Source organism: Megalobrama amblycephala, linkage group LG3, assembly GCF_018812025.1.
Source record: "Megalobrama amblycephala isolate DHTTF-2021 linkage group LG3, ASM1881202v1, whole genome shotgun sequence".
NCBI lineage: Eukaryota > Metazoa > Chordata > Actinopteri > Cypriniformes > Xenocyprididae > Megalobrama > Megalobrama amblycephala.
The window spans coordinates 49,462,691-49,482,857 of NC_063046.1; the positions used below are offsets into that span (position 1 = coordinate 49,462,691).

General features: G+C 35.5%; 1 protein-coding gene across 1 annotated transcript in view; it reads left to right on the forward strand.

Annotated features, from left to right (window-relative positions):
- Window positions 1–517: 517 nt before the first annotated feature.
- The window catches only part of chrnb1l (cholinergic receptor, nicotinic, beta 1 (muscle) like), a 29,305-nt gene continuing 9,655 nt past the window's right edge, over window positions 518–20,167 (forward strand). Inside the window, exons 1-7 of the mRNA XM_048185899.1 lie at window positions 518–2,041; window positions 8,449–8,582; window positions 8,995–9,039; window positions 14,220–14,329; window positions 15,073–15,181; window positions 18,873–19,020; window positions 19,246–19,431. Of these exons, the coding sequence (XP_048041856.1) occupies window positions 1,990–2,041; window positions 8,449–8,582; window positions 8,995–9,039; window positions 14,220–14,329; window positions 15,073–15,181; window positions 18,873–19,020; window positions 19,246–19,431 (784 nt within the window). The 5' untranslated portion in view covers window positions 518–1,989. The remainder of the gene's footprint in view (window positions 2,042–8,448; window positions 8,583–8,994; window positions 9,040–14,219; window positions 14,330–15,072; window positions 15,182–18,872; window positions 19,021–19,245; window positions 19,432–20,167) is intronic.

Sequence of the window (20,167 nt, forward strand, 5' to 3'; positions counted from 1 at the left end):
TGATTGGTTGACCCTATACCCTTCAAAATTAACTCCATTCACTTCCATTGTAAATGCATTACTAACCTGTATTCTTGCATTGTAACACACATCCATCTGTATAAATCATTTTACATTTTCCTGGTTTTCTTGAGATTTTTCTTTTCTTGTCTTTTCATGTCTTTTCGTGTCTTTTCGTGTCTTTTCTTTTCTTTTCTTTTCTTTTCTTTTCTTTTCTTTTCTTTTCTTTTCTTTTCTTTTCTTTTCTTTTCTTTTCTTTTCTTTTCTTTTCTTTTCTTTTTTTGGTGGTGAAACCAGCAAAGAAATATTCCTAATTCTGCTTTGCTGGAAATACAGTATTGTGTTAAAGACACTTGTACAATGTCAATTATTACATAGATTACAATTACAAAAGATTTCTATTTCAAATAAATGATCTATCTATCTATCTATCTATCTATCTATCTATCTATCTATCTATCTATCTATCTATCTATCTATCTATCTATCTATCTATCTATCTATCTATCTATCTATCTATCTATCTATCTATCGTTCTATTGTTCTATCTTCTATCATTCTATCTATCGTTCTATCATCTGTCTGTCTATCTAATCTGTCTGTCTAAACATTTTAATTGCAAATAATATGATCATCATAATAATTTGAGTGAAAAGGTACCTGTTGGTTGGCAGTTATGTTATTGTCTATTGTTGTAATATTGTTTTTGCTTTTTTCGGTACTTTCAGTGATTGCATTCATTTAAAATACTAAAAAAATGCATATCCAGTAATGGTGAAATTAGGCATTATGAGAACTAGCTAATATTTGCTCTGTTACATTACTGAACATACATTACGTTCAGCATTACATACAGTGGTTTAATAGTAATATCATTAAAATTGCAGGCTTAACACGAAAATATAAATGAGGCATTCACACAGCTGCGTCTCTCTCACACAGTTTGGAAGTAATTGAAATGACAATAGACTATTGTACGTGGTGAACAAATAATTTGGAGAAGTCAGTCAGCAGAAGCAGAATAGCCATTTTCTTTCTGGAACAAACATGTCACAACATTCCTCATTTCAATAATTCCTGGCCAAGGCACATCAAAATAAAGGAGCAAGGCCTAGTTAGTAGTGTGTTGAAACTTACGGTTATGGTAAGGGGTGTGACATTTCTCAAACACGCTCGAAGCAGTTGACCAAACACAACACACTGGTCCAGCTCACCAATCAGAGCACACTGTGCTTTTCAGAAGGAGGGGCTGTCAGAGCGCTACTGACAGACTGGGAAAAGAGGTGCTGCAATAATGTCAAATATGGGAAAATGTTTTGAAAACCTATTCTTGTAGAGCCCAAACACAAAATCAAGACTTTTTAAAAGGGCATAGTAATGCATCTTTTACACTTTCATTCATTTTGAAAAATGACAAAAGGCTATTTTTAGAGTTAGAATATTATTATATATTAGGCTATATTGAGAACAAGTGTGAAAGGGAAGTCCCTACAAAAGTATGTGAGCAGTGTGTATGCGAGTATGTTCACTGATGTCCTATCTCACCCTCCAGAAAGGAACAGTCATGCCCACCTCTTCCCTTTGTTCTCCCACAAAAATATCCCCACTGCCACACACACACACACTCTCACACACCATCAACAGGTGCCTTCCAGGGCTGCCATAGAGCCCAAACACATTCCTTTCTCCCTCCCATAATTCTTTGGCCTCCCAACCAATCACAGTCCTGCATTTCATAAGTCAGGTTGCAGGGAGGAGAAAAATGATGAGGTGACCATGTCAGGGGTTGGTAGGAAAGGTTCGGCCCTGTCACCGGTATCGAAATTAACAGAATCACATCAGGCTGTCTGTAAGTGAGAGTACAGAGACTGTGGCCCAGGATATGCGAGTTTGTGCGAGCTTGTTAAGGTGTGTTTGTACATGGTGCCAGTGGTGACAGCTGGTGCTAGCTGAAGGGACCAAACTGTGGATATACAGATTGTACTTAAAATGAAGACTCTGCTTTGGTTCTTGTTGTATTGCTGGCTTCTAACTCTCACAGGTAATACAGATCTGGAAGCTGTGTGTCCTTTTGATTTGGGAAGAGAGCATTTTTGTTGACACATTTACACTACCGTTCAAAGTTTTGGGGTCGGTGAGATTATTTAATGTTTTTGAAAGAAGTCTCTTTTGCTCACCAAGGCTGGATTTATTTGATTAGAAAAATACAGTAAAAAAAACAGTAATATTGTAAAATATTTAAAATAACTGTTTCCTAATCTAATATATTTTTAAATGTATGTAATTTTGAGCATTATTACTCCAGTCTTCAGATACATGATCCTTCAGAAATCATTCTAATATGATGATTTACTGCTTAAGAAACATTTATTATTATTATGCATTTTTCAGGATTCTTTGATGAATAAAAAGTTTAAAAGAACATAATTTATTTGAAATGGAAATGTAAAAGGCAATGTAAAAACAATGTAAAAGTATTTGCTTTCTCTTTTGATCAATTGAACATTGTTGCTGAATAAAAATGTTTTTTTTTTTTTTCAAAAACATTTACTGACCTTTACTTTGAAATATATATAGTCTGAATATATATATATATATATATATATATATACACATATACATATATAAGTGTGTGTGTGTGTGTGTGTGTGTGTTTATAACAGTTTATGCATTCTTATTATTTGTTATTACAAATTCCAAAAAAGTTGGGACACTGTACAAATTGTGAATAAAAACAGAATGCAATGATGTGGAAGTTTCAAATTTCAATATTTTATTCAGAATACAACATAGATGACATATCAAATGTTTAAACTGAGAAAATTTATAATTTTAAGGGAAAAATAAGTTAATTTGGCATCAACACATCTCAAAAAAGTTGGGACAAGGCCATGTTTACCACTGTGGCATCCCCTCTTCTTTTATAACAGTCTGCAAACGCCTGGGGACTGAGGAGACAAGTTGCTCAAGTTTAGGAATAGGAATGTTGTCCCATTCTTGTCTAATACAGGCTTCTAGTTGCTCAACTGTCTTAGGTCTTCTTTGTTGCATCTTCCTCTTTATGATGCGCCAAATGTTTTCTATGGGTGAAAGATCTGGACCGCAGGCTGGTCATTTCAGTACCCGGATCCTTCTTCTATGCAGCCACGATGTTATAATTGATGCAGTATGTAGCATGTTGGAAAATGCAAGGTCTTCCCTGAAAGAGACGACGTCTGGGTGGGAGCATATGTTGTTCTAGAACTTGGATATACCTTTCAGCATTGATGGTGCCTTTCCAGATGTGTAAGCTGCCCATGCCACACGCACTCATGCAACCCCATACCATCAGAGATGCAGGCTTCTGAACTGAGCGCTTATAACAACTTGAGTTGTCCTTGTCCTTGTCCTTAGTCCGGATGACATGGCGTCCCAGTTTTCCAAAAAGAACTTCAAATTTTGATTCGTCTGACCACAGAACAGTTTTTCACTTTGCCACAGTCCATTTAAATGAGCCTTAGCCCAGAAAAAATGCCTGCGCTTCTGGATCATGTTTAGATATGGCTTCTTTTTTAACCTATAGAGTTTTAGCCGGCAACGGCAAATGGCACAATGGATTGTGTTCACCGACAATGTTTTCTGGAAGTATTCCTGAGCCCATGTTGTGATTTCCATTACAGTAGCATTTCTGTATGTGATGCAGTGCCGTCTAAGGGCCCGAAGATCATGGGCATCCAGTATGGTTTTCCGGCCTTGACTCTTACGCACAGAGATTGTTCCAGATTCTCTGAATCTTTGGATGATATTATGCACTGTAGATGATGATAACTTCAAACTCTTTGCAATTTTTCTCTGAGAAACTCCTTTCTGGTATTTCTCCTCTATTTTTCGCCGCAGCATTGGGGGAATTGGAGATCCTCTGCCCATCTTGACTTCTGAGAGACACTGCCACTCTGAGAGGCTCTTTTTATACCCAATCATGTTGCCAATTGACCTAATAAGTTGCAAATTGATCTTCCAGCTGTTCCTTATATGTACATTTAACTTTTCCGGCCTCTTATTGCTACCTGTCCCAACTTTTTTGGAATGTGTAGCTCTCATGAAGTCTAAAATGAGCCAATATTTGGCATGACATTTCAAAATGTCTCACTTTCAACATTTGATATGTTATCTATATTCTGTTGTGAATAAAATATAAGTTTATGAGATTTGTAAATTCTTGCATTCCTTTTTTATTCACAATTTGTACAGTGTCCCAACTTTTTTGGAATCGGGTTTGTAAATTAAATATGTACAGTAATACATTTTGTATATGGGTCAATGACGTCCGTTTTGTCCAAAGGCCTTAATAATAATAAAAAACAAAGATATGACATCCAAAGTATGTAAGGTAGTACAACTAGATCTGTTTTATTGAATTTAAAAGGTTTTAATTATATTTTGCTACATGTAAAGGTATTTTAAAGAGTTTGAAGTGTCAAAAGTCATTTAGTTTAACTGTCCAAAGGCCTATACAGCCATTTCATTGGTGATTAAAATATCATAAAATGTAATAAATATATATATTTTTTTATTTTGGCATGATTTTATAACATAATTTATTAACATAGTGCAAAATGTAGAAGTCGTTGCTTTGTTATGAGAAAGAATGTCCGAAAAAATGAATTTTATTGATGTCATTCGGAGTAACCAACATAAAGGGACCATTTTGGATCAAGTCATGTGGTCGATATCATGTGACAGTATGTAACATCATTCAGATGCCTGGCTGCACAAGGACCACATGGTTGTGAAGCAAAGTAACTAACTCTCTCTTAACTATTTGAAAAATTAATGTTTTAACTTGCTCATACGCATGTCCCGAAACATCAGGTCATTCGGTACAATGGCTATAAAACATGGAAAATGTTGTAATATTTTAAAAACTTGTACTAAACATAAAATGTAACTTATCTAGCTAGCTAGCATGTGCCGAAACATCAGGTCATTCGGTACAACCGCTATAAAACATGGAAAATGTTGTAATATTTTAAAAACTTGTACTAAACATAAAATGTAACTTATCTAGCTAGCTAGCATGTGCCGGAACATCAGGTCATTCGGTACAACCGCTATAAAACATGGAAAATGTTGTAATATTTTAAAAACTTGTACTAAACATAAAATGTAACATCTAGCTAGCTAGCATGTGCCGAAACATCAGGTCATTCGGTACAACCGCTATAAAACATGGAAAATGTTGTAATATTTTAAAAACTTGTACTAAACATAAAATGTAACATCTAGCTAGCTAGCATGTGCCGAAACATCAGGTCATTCGGTACAACCGCTATAAAACATGGAAAATGTTGTAATATTTTAAAAACTTGTACTAAACATAAAATGTAACTTATCTAGCTAGCTAGCATGTGCCGAAACATCAGGTCATTCAGTACAACCACTATAAAACAGGGAAAATGTTGTAATATTTTAAAAACTTGTACTAAACTTAAAATGTAACTTATCTAGCTAGCTAGCATGTCCGAAACATCAGGTCATTCGGTACAACCGCTATAAAACATGGAAAATGTTGTAATATTTTAAAAACTTGTATTAAACATAAAATGTAACATCTAGCTAGCTAGCATGTGCCGGAACATCAGGTCATTCAGTACAACCGCTATAAAACATGGAAAATGTTGTAATATTTTAAAAACTTGTACTAAACATAAAATGTAACTTATCTAGCTAGCTAGCATGTGCCGGAACATCAGGTCATTCAGTACAACCGCTATAAAACATGGAAAATGTTGTAATATTTTAAAAACTTGTACTAAACATAAAATGTAACTTATCTAGCTAGCTAGCATGTGCCGGAACATCAGGTCATTCGGTACAACCGCTATAAAACATGGAAAATGTTGTAATATTTTAAAAACTTGTACTAAACATAAAATGTAACATCTAGCTAGCTAGCATGTGCCGAAAACATCAGGTCATTCGGTACAACCGCTATAAAACATGGAAAATGTTGTAATATTTTAAAAACTTGTACTAAACATAAAATGTAACTTATCTAGCTAGCTAGCATGTGCCGGAACATCAGGTCATTCGGTACAACCGCTATAAAACATGGAAAATGTTGTAATATTTTAAAAACTTGTACTAAACATAAAATGTAACATCTAGCTAGCTAGCATGTGCCGAAAACATCAGGTCATTCGGTACAACCGCTATAAAACATGGAAAATGTTGTAATATTTTAAAAACTTGTACTAAACATAAAATGTAACTTATCTAGCTAGCTAGCATGTGCCGAAACATCAGGTCATTCGGTACAACCGCTATAAAACATGGAAAATGTTGTAATATTTTAAAAACTTGTACTAAACATAAAATGTAACTTATCTAGCTAGCTAGCATGTGCCGAAACATCAGGTCATTCAGTACAACCGCTATAAAACATGGAAAATGTTGTAATATTTTAAAAACTTGTACTAAACATAAAATGTAACTTATCTAGCTAGCTAGCATGTGCCGAAACATCAGGTCATTCAGTACAACCACTATAAAACATGGGAAAATGTTGTAATATTTTAAAAACTTGTACTAAACATAAAATGTAACTTATCTAGCTAGCTAGCATGTGCCGGAACATCAGGTCATTCGGTACAACCGCTATAAAACATGGAAAATGTTGTAATATTTTAAAAACTTGTACTAAACATAAAATGTAACATCTAGCTAGCTAGCATGTGCCGAAAACATCAGGTCATTCGGTACAACCGCTATAAAACATGGAAAATGTTGTAATATTTTAAAAACTTGTACTAAACATAAAATGTAACTTATCTAGCTAGCTAGCATGTGCCGAAACATCAGGTCATTCGGTACAACCGCTATAAAACATGGAAAATGTTGTAATATTTTAAAAACTTGTACTAAACATAAAATGTAACTTATCTAGCTAGCTAGCATGTGCCGAAAACATCAGGTCATTCGGTACAACCGCTATAAAACATGGAAAATGTTGTAATATTTTAAAAACTTGTACTAAACATAAAATGTAACTTATCTAGCTAGCTAGCATGTGCCGAAACATCAGGTCATTCAGTACAACCACTATAAAACAGGGAAAATGTTGTAATATTTTAAAAACTTGTACTAAACATAAAATGTAACTTATCTAGCTAGCTAGCATGTGCCGGAACATCAGGTCATTCGGTACAACCGCTATAAAACATGGAAAATGTTGTAATATTTTAAAAACTTGTACTAAACATAAAATGTAACATCTAGCTAGCTAGCATGTGCCGAAAACATCAGGTCATTCGTACAACCGCTATAAAACATGGAAAATGTTGTAATATTTTAAAAACTTGTACTAAACATAAAATGTAACTTATCTAGCTAGCTAGCATGTGCCGAAACATCAGGTCATTCGGTACAACCGCTATAAAACATGGAAAATGTTGTAATATTTTAAAACTTGTACTAAACATAAAATGTAACTTATCTAGCTAGCTAGCATGTGCCGAAACATCAGGTCATTCGGTACAACCGCTATAAAACATGGAAAATGTTGTAATATTTTAAAAACTTGTACTAAACATAAAATGTAACTTATCTAGCTAGCTAGCATGTGCCGAAACATCAGGTCATTCAGTACAACCACTATAAAACAGGGAAAATGTTGTAATATTTTAAAAACTTGTACTAAACTTAAAATGTAACTTATCTAGCTAGCTAGCATGTCCCGAAACATCAGGTCATTCGGTACAACCGCTATAAAACAGGGAAAATGTTGGAATATTTTAAAAACTTGTACTAAACATAAAATGTAACTTATCTAGCTAGCTAGATATCAGCCTGTTAGCATTGTTTGAAAATATCGTCATTCGGTAAAACCAAAAGTGTCATTCGGTAAAACCGAAATTTTGGTTAAACCAAATTTTAAATCAAATTTTGTCCATCTTATAAAAACCACAATCTCATTGCTAACACTTAATAAAACTTCAAAATTAATTATATCTCCATTATGTTTTTTTACACTTATTCATCCATATCCGTCAATGATCCATATACATTACATATGTGTATATAATAAATTATTTATTTTATAGTTTTTTCATTGCAGTATGTGGACGTTTATTTGAATGTCATCATGGATAGTAACAGGTGTATATTTCACAATCGTGTGTCAGTTAAACGCTTTCATCAACTGTAAAGAAGTGCATCGCTCTGACATTCAGTCCATATAATGTTTAGAATGCTACAGCATATTTGGTCTTAAGGAGACAAAAAAAGCAGCACTGAGGCCAGTCACTCCTCCGTGTGTTGAAATGGGTCGGCCCATTCTTAGAAAACCCTTTTTATGACTGCAAGTCAGAAAAGAGTTCTGTGCTGGGGTTATTTTGTTTAAGAATAAAGGAGAGCAAAGGAGTTAATTAAATGCTAGAGTAAAACAAGCATATGTTTGTGTGTGTCCAGGGGCATCTGAAGCTGAACGGAGGCTACTGGAGGATTTGTTTCAGGATTACAACCTGAAGGTGCGACCAGCACGTACCTGGAATGAGCGAGTGATGGTCCGAGTGGGAATGACTTTAGTACAGCTCATCAGCTTGGTATGATACACATAACTCTCACACATAACCACGTCCAAACACACACTTGCCAATGTGGAATTACTTACTGATCCTCTCTTTATTCATTCTTTTTTTCCAAAGCATTTCTCATTCTCTCTGTCATCACTCACACAGTTTGTGTTCGGTGACATTCACAGCAGGCTGTTGGAGATCAGCGGCCCAGCTGCCTCTATCGTACCCACTGGGCCGTGTAGCCAACGCTTCAGCAACATTTCCTTAACATTACAGAAACATTAGCACTCGGTCCCCTATTGACGAGCGCTTTCCAGTCAAGAGGCATCAAGCCATGCATGGAGCATTAGCTTTCATATGGAAGGACTGACTGTGACAGCATGCCACACTCGACACACGTTAGCGCCACGCTAATGTCACTATCTCTCCTCTCTCGCAGAACGAGAAGAATGAAGAGATGACAACAAACGTGTTTATGAATATGGTGAGAGGCAGACCATTTATCTCATCCCTTCTAACCGCTGTTTATTTTCTGCCTAAATTGACTTGTCTTTTCTTTTCTTTTTTTAAAACTGTCTCATGTGCTTTCATCTGATGTAGAGCAAATAAGTGTGCTCATGATGCTCAGTAGAATGATGCTGTGTGTGTGTGTGTGTGTGTGTGTGTGTGTGTGTGTGTGTGTGTGTGTGTGTGTGTGTGTGTGTGTGTGTGTGTGTGTGTGTGTGTGTGAGAGAGAGAGAGAGAGAGAGAGAGAGAGACAGACAGACAGACAGACAGACAGAGAATGTTTACTTAGCTAAGAGGATAAGGTTTGGGGATAAATTTGTTTCCAAAATATCTGTTAAAATTTAAGGGACATGGAAACAAAGATATCCTCATTTGGACAGACCATTAAACTTAATGGTAACACTTTACAATAAGGTTTGTTTGTTAACATTGGTTAATATATTAACTAACATTAACTAACATTGAGCAATACATTTGTTACCGTATTTGTTAATCTTTGTTAACTTTAGTTAATAAAAATCCAGCTGTTCGTTGTTTGTTCATGTTAGTTCACAGTGCATTAACTAATGTTAACAAATACAACTCTTGATTTAATAATGTATTAGTAAATGTTGAAATTATATGAACAAAGATTAATAAATGATTTAGAAGTGCAGTTCATTATTAGTTCACGTAAACTAATGTAGTTAACTAATGTTAACTAATGAACCTTATTGTAAAGTGTTACCAACTTAAAGGTGCCCTCGAATGAAAAATTGAATTTACCTCGGCATAGTTAAATAACAAGAGTTCAGTACATGGAAATGACATACAGTGAGTTTCAAACTCCATTGTTTCCTCCTTCTTATATAAATCTCATTTGTTTAAAAGACCTCCGAAGAACAGGCGAATCTCAACATAACACCAACTGTTACGTAACAGTCGGGATCATTAATATGTACGCCCCCAATATTTGCATATGCCAGCCCATGTTCCCAACATTATGAAAGGCATTAGACAAGGGCAGCCAGTATTAACGTCTGGAGCAGCACAGCCGAATCATCAGACTAGGTAAGCAAGCAAGGACAATAGCGAAAAATGGCAGATGGAGCGATAATAACTGACATGATCCATGATAACATGATATTTTTAGTGATATTTGTAAACTGTCTTTCTAAATGTTAAATGTTTCATTAGCATGTTGCTAATGTACTGTTAAATGTGGTTAAAGTTACCATCGTTTTGTAACGAATGTAGCGGTTATTAATAAATTTATGGATGAAATATGAATATAATAATTCATAAGGTTATGAATAAATTATGATTCATATATCGACCCAATGGGGAATTAAACATATATTGTGAATCAATTACAACGAATTATAATCAATTACATATATGATTAGTTCTGGTTTAATAATTATTTAGAGAAACTGTTCGTTTGTCCAGCAAACTAAGTCCCTCACAGAATATTATAAACAGAGTTATTCTCTGGCCATGAAAATAACTAAAGCATAAAGCGATCGAAAAACGTTAAAGTGACTTGGTCTTCAGTTGAAAGAACAACAGAACAATCAAGCATGAATTAAGTGTTTAATATATGCAGCTACGGCTACCGAGATTATACGTCTAAAATATATACAGAAGTATACACATATATATACACAAGAGTGAGAATGAAGAAAAGACATGGAAAGAAAGATGATCAAAGGATGGCAAATTCTTTGTTAAACCTTTTTGAGAGAGAGAGAGCCAGCACAGAAATCAGTTTAGACAAATTCAGATAAATGATAATACTTGCTTATTGGTTCAAGTCCGTGTGTAGCAGTTTCAATGCGCCTGGCTGGGTTGGTCCTTTCAGAGAGGGTTTCTCCGGCGGGGTTTTCAAAAGAGGTTTAAGCTTAAGTAAGTTAGCCGAAGAGAGAGAGAGAGTCTAAAGAAGTGGTCCTCCCGAACTGCGCGCGTGGTTGGGAAGCGCGGTCACCTGAGGCGTCCGTGCACGAGGTGCTCGTGAGTCAGTCAGGAGACAAAGGAAAAGAAGAAGAGCAGAACGCGAAGAGAGCGAGGTGAAGGTGTGTGTCGTTGTTTTATGGAACCCAAGCTAACACACCTCCTGAATTGTAGCGACCAATAGATGCGCAGCACTATTTGGCGGGCAAAGTTCCTTTGTTTGGAATCCTAGCTGAATTTGCATACTTAATGCCCATCAGATCGGATTTCGAGATGGAGCGTGTTCTTCACAGGATCATTAAACACATAGAAAAATGCATTTGTCCGCTATGTGAAATATCTCAATGAATAGCTCGAGTCCGGAGCTTTAAAACGAGATCAAACTCGATAGGTCAGAAAGGCATAGAAAAGGAGTTATGGTTTACAGACAAAATTATATCGTTAAAATGCACACTAGCACAAATACACTCATTTAAACACTAGGAAACATGCATAGGCCCTAAAATACATGCTGAAATACATACATGAAATACATGTATTTCAGCATAGTTGTATTTTACAGTCAAAAATGTATGATTGTGTGTTTCTATATGTGTCTGTGTGTGTGTTTTTGTGTGTCCCTGTGTGTGTGGGGTGTTGGAATGTGGATCTGGTCAGTCTCTGGGGGGGGTGCTCCTTTTGAAGTCACCAAAGTGAGGAAGTTGGACTTTTCTGTTTACCATCGCAGGCCCACAAACCTGCCGAAAGTCACAGCCGTCCGGCGCCGATTTAGTGATTTATAAACAAAGTTCACCAGGTTAAAAGCGTTCTGAAAACTCCAAAGTTTATTGACTCTGAACGGATCCATCCAGGCGTTACAGTTTCTTACTGTATTCACAGAGACAAGAGAGCCGTCGCTATTTTCATTTTTAAACACTTGCAGTCTGTATAATGCATAAACACAACTTCATTCTTTATAAATCTCTCCAACAGTGTAGCATTAGCCGTTAGCCACGGAGCATAGCCTCAAATTCATTCAGAATCAAATGTAAACAATATAACAGTTTACAATACTCACATAATCCGACACATGCATGGCGAACACTTTGCAAAGATCCATTTGAAGGTTATATTAGCTGTGTAAACTTTGTTTATGCACTGTTTAAGGCAAGCGCGAGCTCCGTGGGCGGGGAGCGTCAGCATTTAAAGGGGCCGCACAGCATAAATCGCCTCATATTTAATGATGCCCCAAAATAGGCAGTTAAAAAAATTAATAAAACAAAATCTATGGGGTATTTTGAGCTGAAACTTCACAGACACATTCAGGGGACACCTTAGACTTATATTACATCTTGTAAAAAACCGTTCGATGGCACCTTTAATATACAATACCATTCAAAATATGGAGTCAGTAAGATTTGAAAAAAAACAAAGAAAGTAAATTAATACTCAGCATTGATGCAGGAAATCAAAAGTGACAGTAAATTTACATTGTTTAAACGATATATCACCACCCAATGTAAGGTTTGTGCCACAGCTGCCCTAAACTAACAGTATTGGTGATTACCAAAATCATTTTTTATGTTTCTGTAATGGTTAATCCACAGAATTCAGAATGTGTAATCTCTTTAGTCACAGTAGTGTTTCACAGTAGTTGATGCTAAAATATAATTATTGTTGGGATTTAATGGATTAAAAGATAGATTGCACAAAAGTTTTATCAAAAGCAAATCTTTCGGAACAACTAGAAACTATTTGGAAGTCAGTAACAACAGAGACTGTTGAAAAGTACATAAAACAATGGCAGCAAGAATGCAAGCTGTTATCAAGGCCAAAGTAGGCCATACAAAATAAAAATAATTTTTTTTTTGGTTATTATGTGTGAATAAAGACTATTTAGTTGTTTCAGTTTGTTATTTGCTTATAAATGACAATAAATTTGTTAGTTTTTGACAGATTCCTAAAATATTTGTGTTTTCTCTTTATTATGGCAGGTGGTCTAATAAAAGTGTCAAGCACTGTATATATTTCAAATAAATGCTGTTCTTTTGAACTTCCTATGTACATGGTTGTATCATGGTTTTCCCAAAAATATTAAGCAACTATTTTCAACATTCATAATAATCAGAAATGTTTCTTAAAGGGTTAGTTCACCCAAAAATAAAAATTCTGTCATTTATTACTCACTCTCATGCCGTTTCACACCCGTAAGACCTTCGTTCATCTTCGGAACACAAATTAAGATATTTTAGTTGAAATCCGATGGCTCCATGAGGCCTTCATAGGGAGCAATGACATTTCCTCTCTCAATATCCATTAATGTACTAAAAACATATTTAAATCAGTTCTTGTGAGTACAGTGGTTCAATATTAATATTATCAAGCGACGAGAATATTTTTGGAGCGCCAAAAAAACCCCAAAATAATGACTTATTTAGTGATGGCCGATTTCAAAACACTGCTTCAGGAAGCATCGGAGCACAAATGAATCAGTGTGTCGAATCTGCTGTTCGGAGCGCCAAAGTCACGTGATTTCAGCCGTTGGCAGTTTGACACGTGATCTGAATCATGATTCGATACTCTGATTCATTTGTGCTCCGATGCTTCATGAAGCAGTGTTTTGAAATCGGCCATCACTAAATAAGTAGTTATTTTGTTTTTTTGACGCACCAAAAATATTCTCGTCGCTTTCTAATATTAATATTGAACCACTGAACTCACATGAACTGATTTAAATATGTTTTTAGTACCTTTATGGATCTTGAGAGAGGAAATGTCATTGCTCCCTATGCAGGCCTCTCTGAGCCATCGGATTTCAACAAAAATATCTTAATTTGTGTTCCAAAGATGAACGAAGGTCTTACGGGTGTGGAACGGCATGAGGGTAAGAAATAAATGACAGAATTTTCATTTTTGGGTGAACTAACCCTTTAAGCATATCAGCATATTAGAATGAGTTCTGAAGGATAATGTGTCTGAAGACTGGAGCAATGATGCTGAAAATTCAGCTTTGATCACAGGAATAAATTACATTTTAAAATATATTATAGTAGAAAACAGTTATTTTACAATGTAATAATATTTCACAATATTACTGTTTTTACTGTATTGTTGATCAAATATATGCAGCCTTGGTGAGCAGAAGAGACTTCTTAAAAAAAACAAAAAACAAAACTGTACTGACCCCAAACATTTGAATGATAGTGTGTATATATAAACAGTATGCATGTTTGTATCTCTCTTTTCAAGGAATGGACTGACTACAGGTTATCTTGGAATCCTGTGGACTATGACAGCATTGATGTTGTGCGAATTCCTCCCCTAAAAGTTTGGCGTCCAGACATCTACCTAATCAACAAGTGAGAACATTCTCATATAATGCCACACTGACAAACAAGAAGAGCATGAATTGCAGCATTTATAAAAGGACACCTGCCACAGTTTCTTTCTTTAACTGAATGTTGGTGAAAGGCGTTTGTCATTTGTTAAAGGGATAGTTCACCCAAAAATGAAAATTGAAAAAAATCATTTACTCACCCTCAAGTTGTTCCAAACTTGTATAAATTTCTTTGTTCTGTTGAACACAAGGGAAGATATTTTGAAGAAAGTTTGTAACCAGGCCGCTTTGGGGCACAATTAACTTCCATAGTAGGAAAAAAAATACTATGCAAGTCAACGGTGCCCCAGAACTGTTCAGTTTCCCACATTCTTCAAAATATCTTTCTTTGTGTTCAACAGAATAAAGAAATTTCTACAGTTTTGGAACAACTTGAGTAAATGATGACAGAATTTTTATTTTTGGGTGAACTATTCCTTTAATATGAATGGAAAACAAACCTACCAATGGAACAAAACATATATTCAAGATACACTGTCTGAAATTCTTTTAATCTTATGTAAATGTAACATGTTTTAAGGTTGTTTGTACTTAAGACAAGACTACATTTTTGCAGTGCAATCTAATAATTGTTTTAATTAGTTTGTAGGAACTTGCTAAATATTAAGAAGCCAAAATCAAATAGCTGTTTGGTTTAAATGATACTAAAACATCTAAACTGCAAAGAGCACATGGACTATGCAATGTTCTCTTTGTGTTTAATAGTAATGATGGTCAGTTTGACGTTGCCCTGTATGTGAACGTGCTTGTGAGGAGCGATGGAACCGTCTCCTGGTATCCACCAGCCATCTACCGCAGCTCCTGTTCCATAGAGGTACATGTAAACTTGTTAGTATTCACACATTAAAGGAATGTTCTGGGATCAGTTAAAGTAGACATCCATTGCAAATGCATTGAATGTACGAATGTCCTTTTTTATAAATGTCAGAATCCCAGAAACTATTGTTAGTTTAATTTGTATTGAACCTTAAACATTCCCTTAACACAAATCACTGTTGGCATATTACTGATTTAAATGCTTAAAGCTAGGGTGTGAGACTAGAGGCTAGCAATGGCAAGCTACCTTTGAAAGCATGAGATCCCGCCCTCCATTCATAGCGCTCTCCAAAGCCATGCCTCCTCCAAAACACATGAATGTGCACAGCCAGATCAAAGTCTGCAAAAAATCTCTGCATTAAATTGTCTCATCTCAGATTAATTTCGGCACTCATAGTGTTGCCAATGAAATGCATAAATCCAAGTCTGAGGATGTGAACAGCTCTAAGTAGAGCATCACAGGTTGCCATCTCTTAATTACTGTAACTATGACATGACGTGAACGCAGCATAAGCTCGTTATTTTGGTTCAGGAGGAACTGTAAAAGGCCACTGCTGTTTGTTTGTGCCGCTTGGTGACTATCTGTCTACAACTCTGCATAGCCTTACAGAACATGCTGATGACGTGTGATTTCTAAGTGAGCAGGTTGCAGACCGAATACAATGATTGGACGGACATTTTTTGATACTGAGACTTCCACATAATATATATATAGAAACTTTTTTTCTCTCCCCTTTGGGTAGCTTCTATCTCATTCATCCACACCATTTCAATCAAGCACAATACATGCATTCTCATATTTGACTTAATAGAAGAAAACGACCTATATTTACATGCATGCAAAATGGATTGTACAAGACAAACTTTGCAATGTTAAATGAAGAAAAAAAAAAGGTTATGCAACAACCATGAAGCACTGGTACACTAGTGTTACATTTGTTAAAAAGAAAGTTAGCCTATTTGTTAGCCTAAACATCTTACACTTGTCTAATCCCTTGTTTGGAATATGAGCTGCAATTTAGCATGTTTCGCCTCAAATAAAAGTGAAGACATCTGGGGTTGGTTGCAAAAACTTCTTAGAGTAGTCTTAAAAGTTAGTCATCTAATTTTTTTTTTTTTTTTTTTTTTTTTTTTACTTCAAGCCTGGTAATAGCTTTTTAAAGGTGCACTCGAATGAAAAATTGAATTTATCTTGGCATAGTCAAATAACAAGAGTTCATTACATGGAAATGACATACAGTGAGTCTCAAACTCCATTGTTTCCTCCTTCTTATATAAATCTCATTTGTTTAAAAGACTTCTGAAGAACAGGCGAATCTCAACATAACACCGACTGTTACGTAACAGTCGGGGTGTACGCCCCAATATTTGCATATGCCAGCCCATGTTCCCAACATTATGAAAGGCATTAGACAAGGGCAGCCAGTAACGTCTGGATCTGCACAGCTGAATCATCAGACTAGGTAAGCAAGCAAGAACAATAGTGAAAAATGGCAGATGGAGCGATAATAACTGACATGATCCATGATAACATGATATTTTTAGTGATATTTGTAAATTGTCTTTCTAAATGTTTCGTTAGCATGTTGCTAATGTACTGTTAAATGTGGTTAAAGTTACCATCGTTTATTACTGTATTCACGGAGACAAGAGCCGTCTCTATTTTCATTTTTAAACACTTGCAGTCTGTATAATGCATAAACACAACTTCATTCTTTATAAATCTCTCCAACAGTGTAGCATTAGCCATTAGCCACGGAGCACAGCCTCAAATTCATTCAGAATCAGATGTAAACAATATAACAGTATACAATACTCACATAATCCGACGCATGCATGCTGCATGCATGACGAACACTTTGTAAAGATCCATTTGAGGGTTATATTAGCTGTGTGAACTTTGTTTATACACTGTTCAAGGCAAGCGCGAGCTCCGTGGGCGTGGAGCACGAGAATTAAAGGGCCAGTAGCCCGTTCAGACACATTCAGGGGACACCTTAGACTTATATTACATCTTTTTTTAAAAAGTTCTAGGGCACCTTTAAAGTCAGTTGCATGAAAAGGTATATCTGTTTAATTTGAATCGGAAAAGTAAGACTGACTGCTAAGTTTATGCAGCTGGCACCAAAAGACAAAGCTGATACCTAAATGAGACATATAAGAGAATAATCAGCCCTTAGTATCCTGAGCTTAGAGAAAGCTCTGTCAGAGCCATAGTCTTGTGGACAGCACATCAACATTGAGACACAGCAGCTCCTCAGACAGCACAAGTTCAAATCCCAGCTAAAGTTGATATCTCCCATTGTTTCCTGTCTCTCATCCTACTGTCCTGTTCATTAAAGGTTAAAAAACCCAATCTCATCAAAAAAAAAAAAAAAAAGAGGCAAACTCTGAAAATATTTTTACAATAAAGAGATTTCTTGTTTCTCATTTTGGACTCCTTTCTCTCAGAACTTTGTCATGTCTCAGTTGTGTCTACTTTTATTTCTCTTAAGGCATTTTAGGAGAAACATCTGAGACAGTGTTGATACTACAATGAGAGATATATGAGAATCACAACTAAGTCTCATGAGCTTAGAAAGAGCAAGCTCTGAGAAATAAAATATTCCTATGATGGAGTCTGGAAAGAGACTGCAGCAAGACAATAAAGAGATTATGTTCTATGTTTCTTCCACCACATTCTCAGTTTAAATCCTTTTCTCTCAGATATTTCTCATGTCTCAGTTGTGTCTACTCTTATTTATCCTAAGGAATTTTAGGAGAAACATCTGAAACTCTATTGATACTAAAATGAGGGATATATGAGAATCACAACTAAGTCTCATGAGCTTAAGAATAGCAACCACTGAGAAATAATTTTTTTCTGTGGGCCTCCAAGTTGACCCTGGCAAGCTTGATTGCTAAAAAAGGAGCGTTTCTGTCAGAGCGATATTTTGGAAAAAATATTAGACCATTCACAGCATTTGATAGCAGTCATAAATGTTAGCCTGGTGTTTATGACTCTGTTTGGCAAACAGGTATGTATAGTGGGCGTCCATACGTGTTTTGCACAAAAGATTAACATGCCGGCACATGCTAGTCGATCAGTTGAATCAACTCCACAGCAACTACATACATTTATCCAGTAACCGTTCAGAAACGTCCAGATGCATTTTAAAAGTTGAAACTTCTTCCTGAGTATCTCCATCAGTGTCCGACTCCGGTTTGAACAATGTAAAGCTGAACACCGTTACTGACAATCTTCATTTTGGCTGCGTGAGATTCTCCAACTTTGTTGGTGTTGAGCAACCAAAGCATGAGCCGTTAAAGGTCTGTCCTCTTTTGGAAAGTGGGCCAGGAGCAGCAGCTCATTTGAATTTAAAGGGACACAAAAATGGCGTGTTTTTGCTCACACCCAAATAGGGGCAAATTTGACAAAGCTATAATAAATGATCTTTGGGGTATTTTTAGCTGAAACTTCACAGCCACATTCTGGGGACACCAGAGACTTATATTACATCTTGTGAAAAGGGGCATAATAGATCCCCTTTAATATTTAGACCACTTCTATTATTGACTGCTAACAGGATAACCAGTATAACAAAAAGTGTTTATGAAAAACATTGCCTAGCTTTAACTTTTATTATTTTTGTGTTGTACTTGCTAGTTAATTTCACTGTAGTTCACAGTTGTGTTCTCCGTCCTCATAGGTTGCATACTTTCCATTTGACTGGCAGAACTGCACAATGGTGTTTCGTTCCTACACGTATGATTCCTCAGAAGTGGACCTTCAGTACGGTCTAGATGAAGATGGCAATGAGCTCCATGAGATAGTTATTGATGAGAATGCGTTCACTGGTTAGTGTACTTCCTTTTAAAAGTGACAACTTCCTATCCAGTGTCATAAATGATACGAGAATGTCAGTGTTCAGTCAATATGTATATTTATTAATAATAATACTCATAAAAAAATGATTCTTCAGTCTGTTTACGGTTGCCAAGCAATGTAGCAACTTGGCACATGGCACACTCTCTCCTTCCTTCTATCTCTTTTTCTCTCACTAGTCCTCTCTCTTCCCTAAGAGAACGGTGAGTGGCAGATTTGTCACAAGCCCAGCAGAAAGAACGTCCAGGATGACTTGTATGAGGACATCACCTTCTACCTGATCATTGAGAGGAAGCCTCTTTTCTACATCATTAACATCATCGTGCCCTGCATCCTCACCAGCGTGCTGGCCATATTTGTCTTCTATCTGCCACCTGGTGCAGGTGGCCATCTTTAATTAGAAAATCAATACGATGACCGTAAACCATGCGGTTTTGTGCTCAACTTTGCTGTTTTATGAAAGTCTCTTATGCTCTCCAAGGCTGCATTTATTTGATCAAAAATACAAGAAACACAGTAATATTGTGAAATATTATTGCAATTCAAAATAAAATGTTTTCTATTTGAACAGATTTTAAAATGTAATTTCTTCCTGTGATACAAAGCTGAATTTTCTCCAGTCTTCAGTGTCACATCTACAATTTTTTTGCTATGCAGGAAATATTTATTATTGTTATTTTAGGTTTTTGTTTTTATTATAGTTTTATTAATATTTTGAATTTGCTTTTATTTTCATATTTTTAGTTTCCATGTGATTTTTATTTTAATTTTTTAGCTATTTAATTTAATTTATTATTTTAGTTTTAGGTTTATTTGTAGTTTTTATTTATTTCCAGTTAATAATTGTAGTGTTTCAACTTCATTTCCAACGGTTCTCATTTTCGTTTAGTTTAAGTTTTTCAACTAATTTTTATATTTTATTTTATTTCACCTTTATTTCAGTTAATAGAAATGTTTTTAATAGTTTTAGTTAATGGAAATAACCCTGGTCTTTTGTCTTCGTCATTTTTTTAAGTAGCCCCCATGCATTAAATAATTGTTTGTACGTTTACTTATTCAAAGGTTTAATGGCATAAAATGTGTCCGTATATAAGATGTGTTTTCTGACCTCTCCCTCAG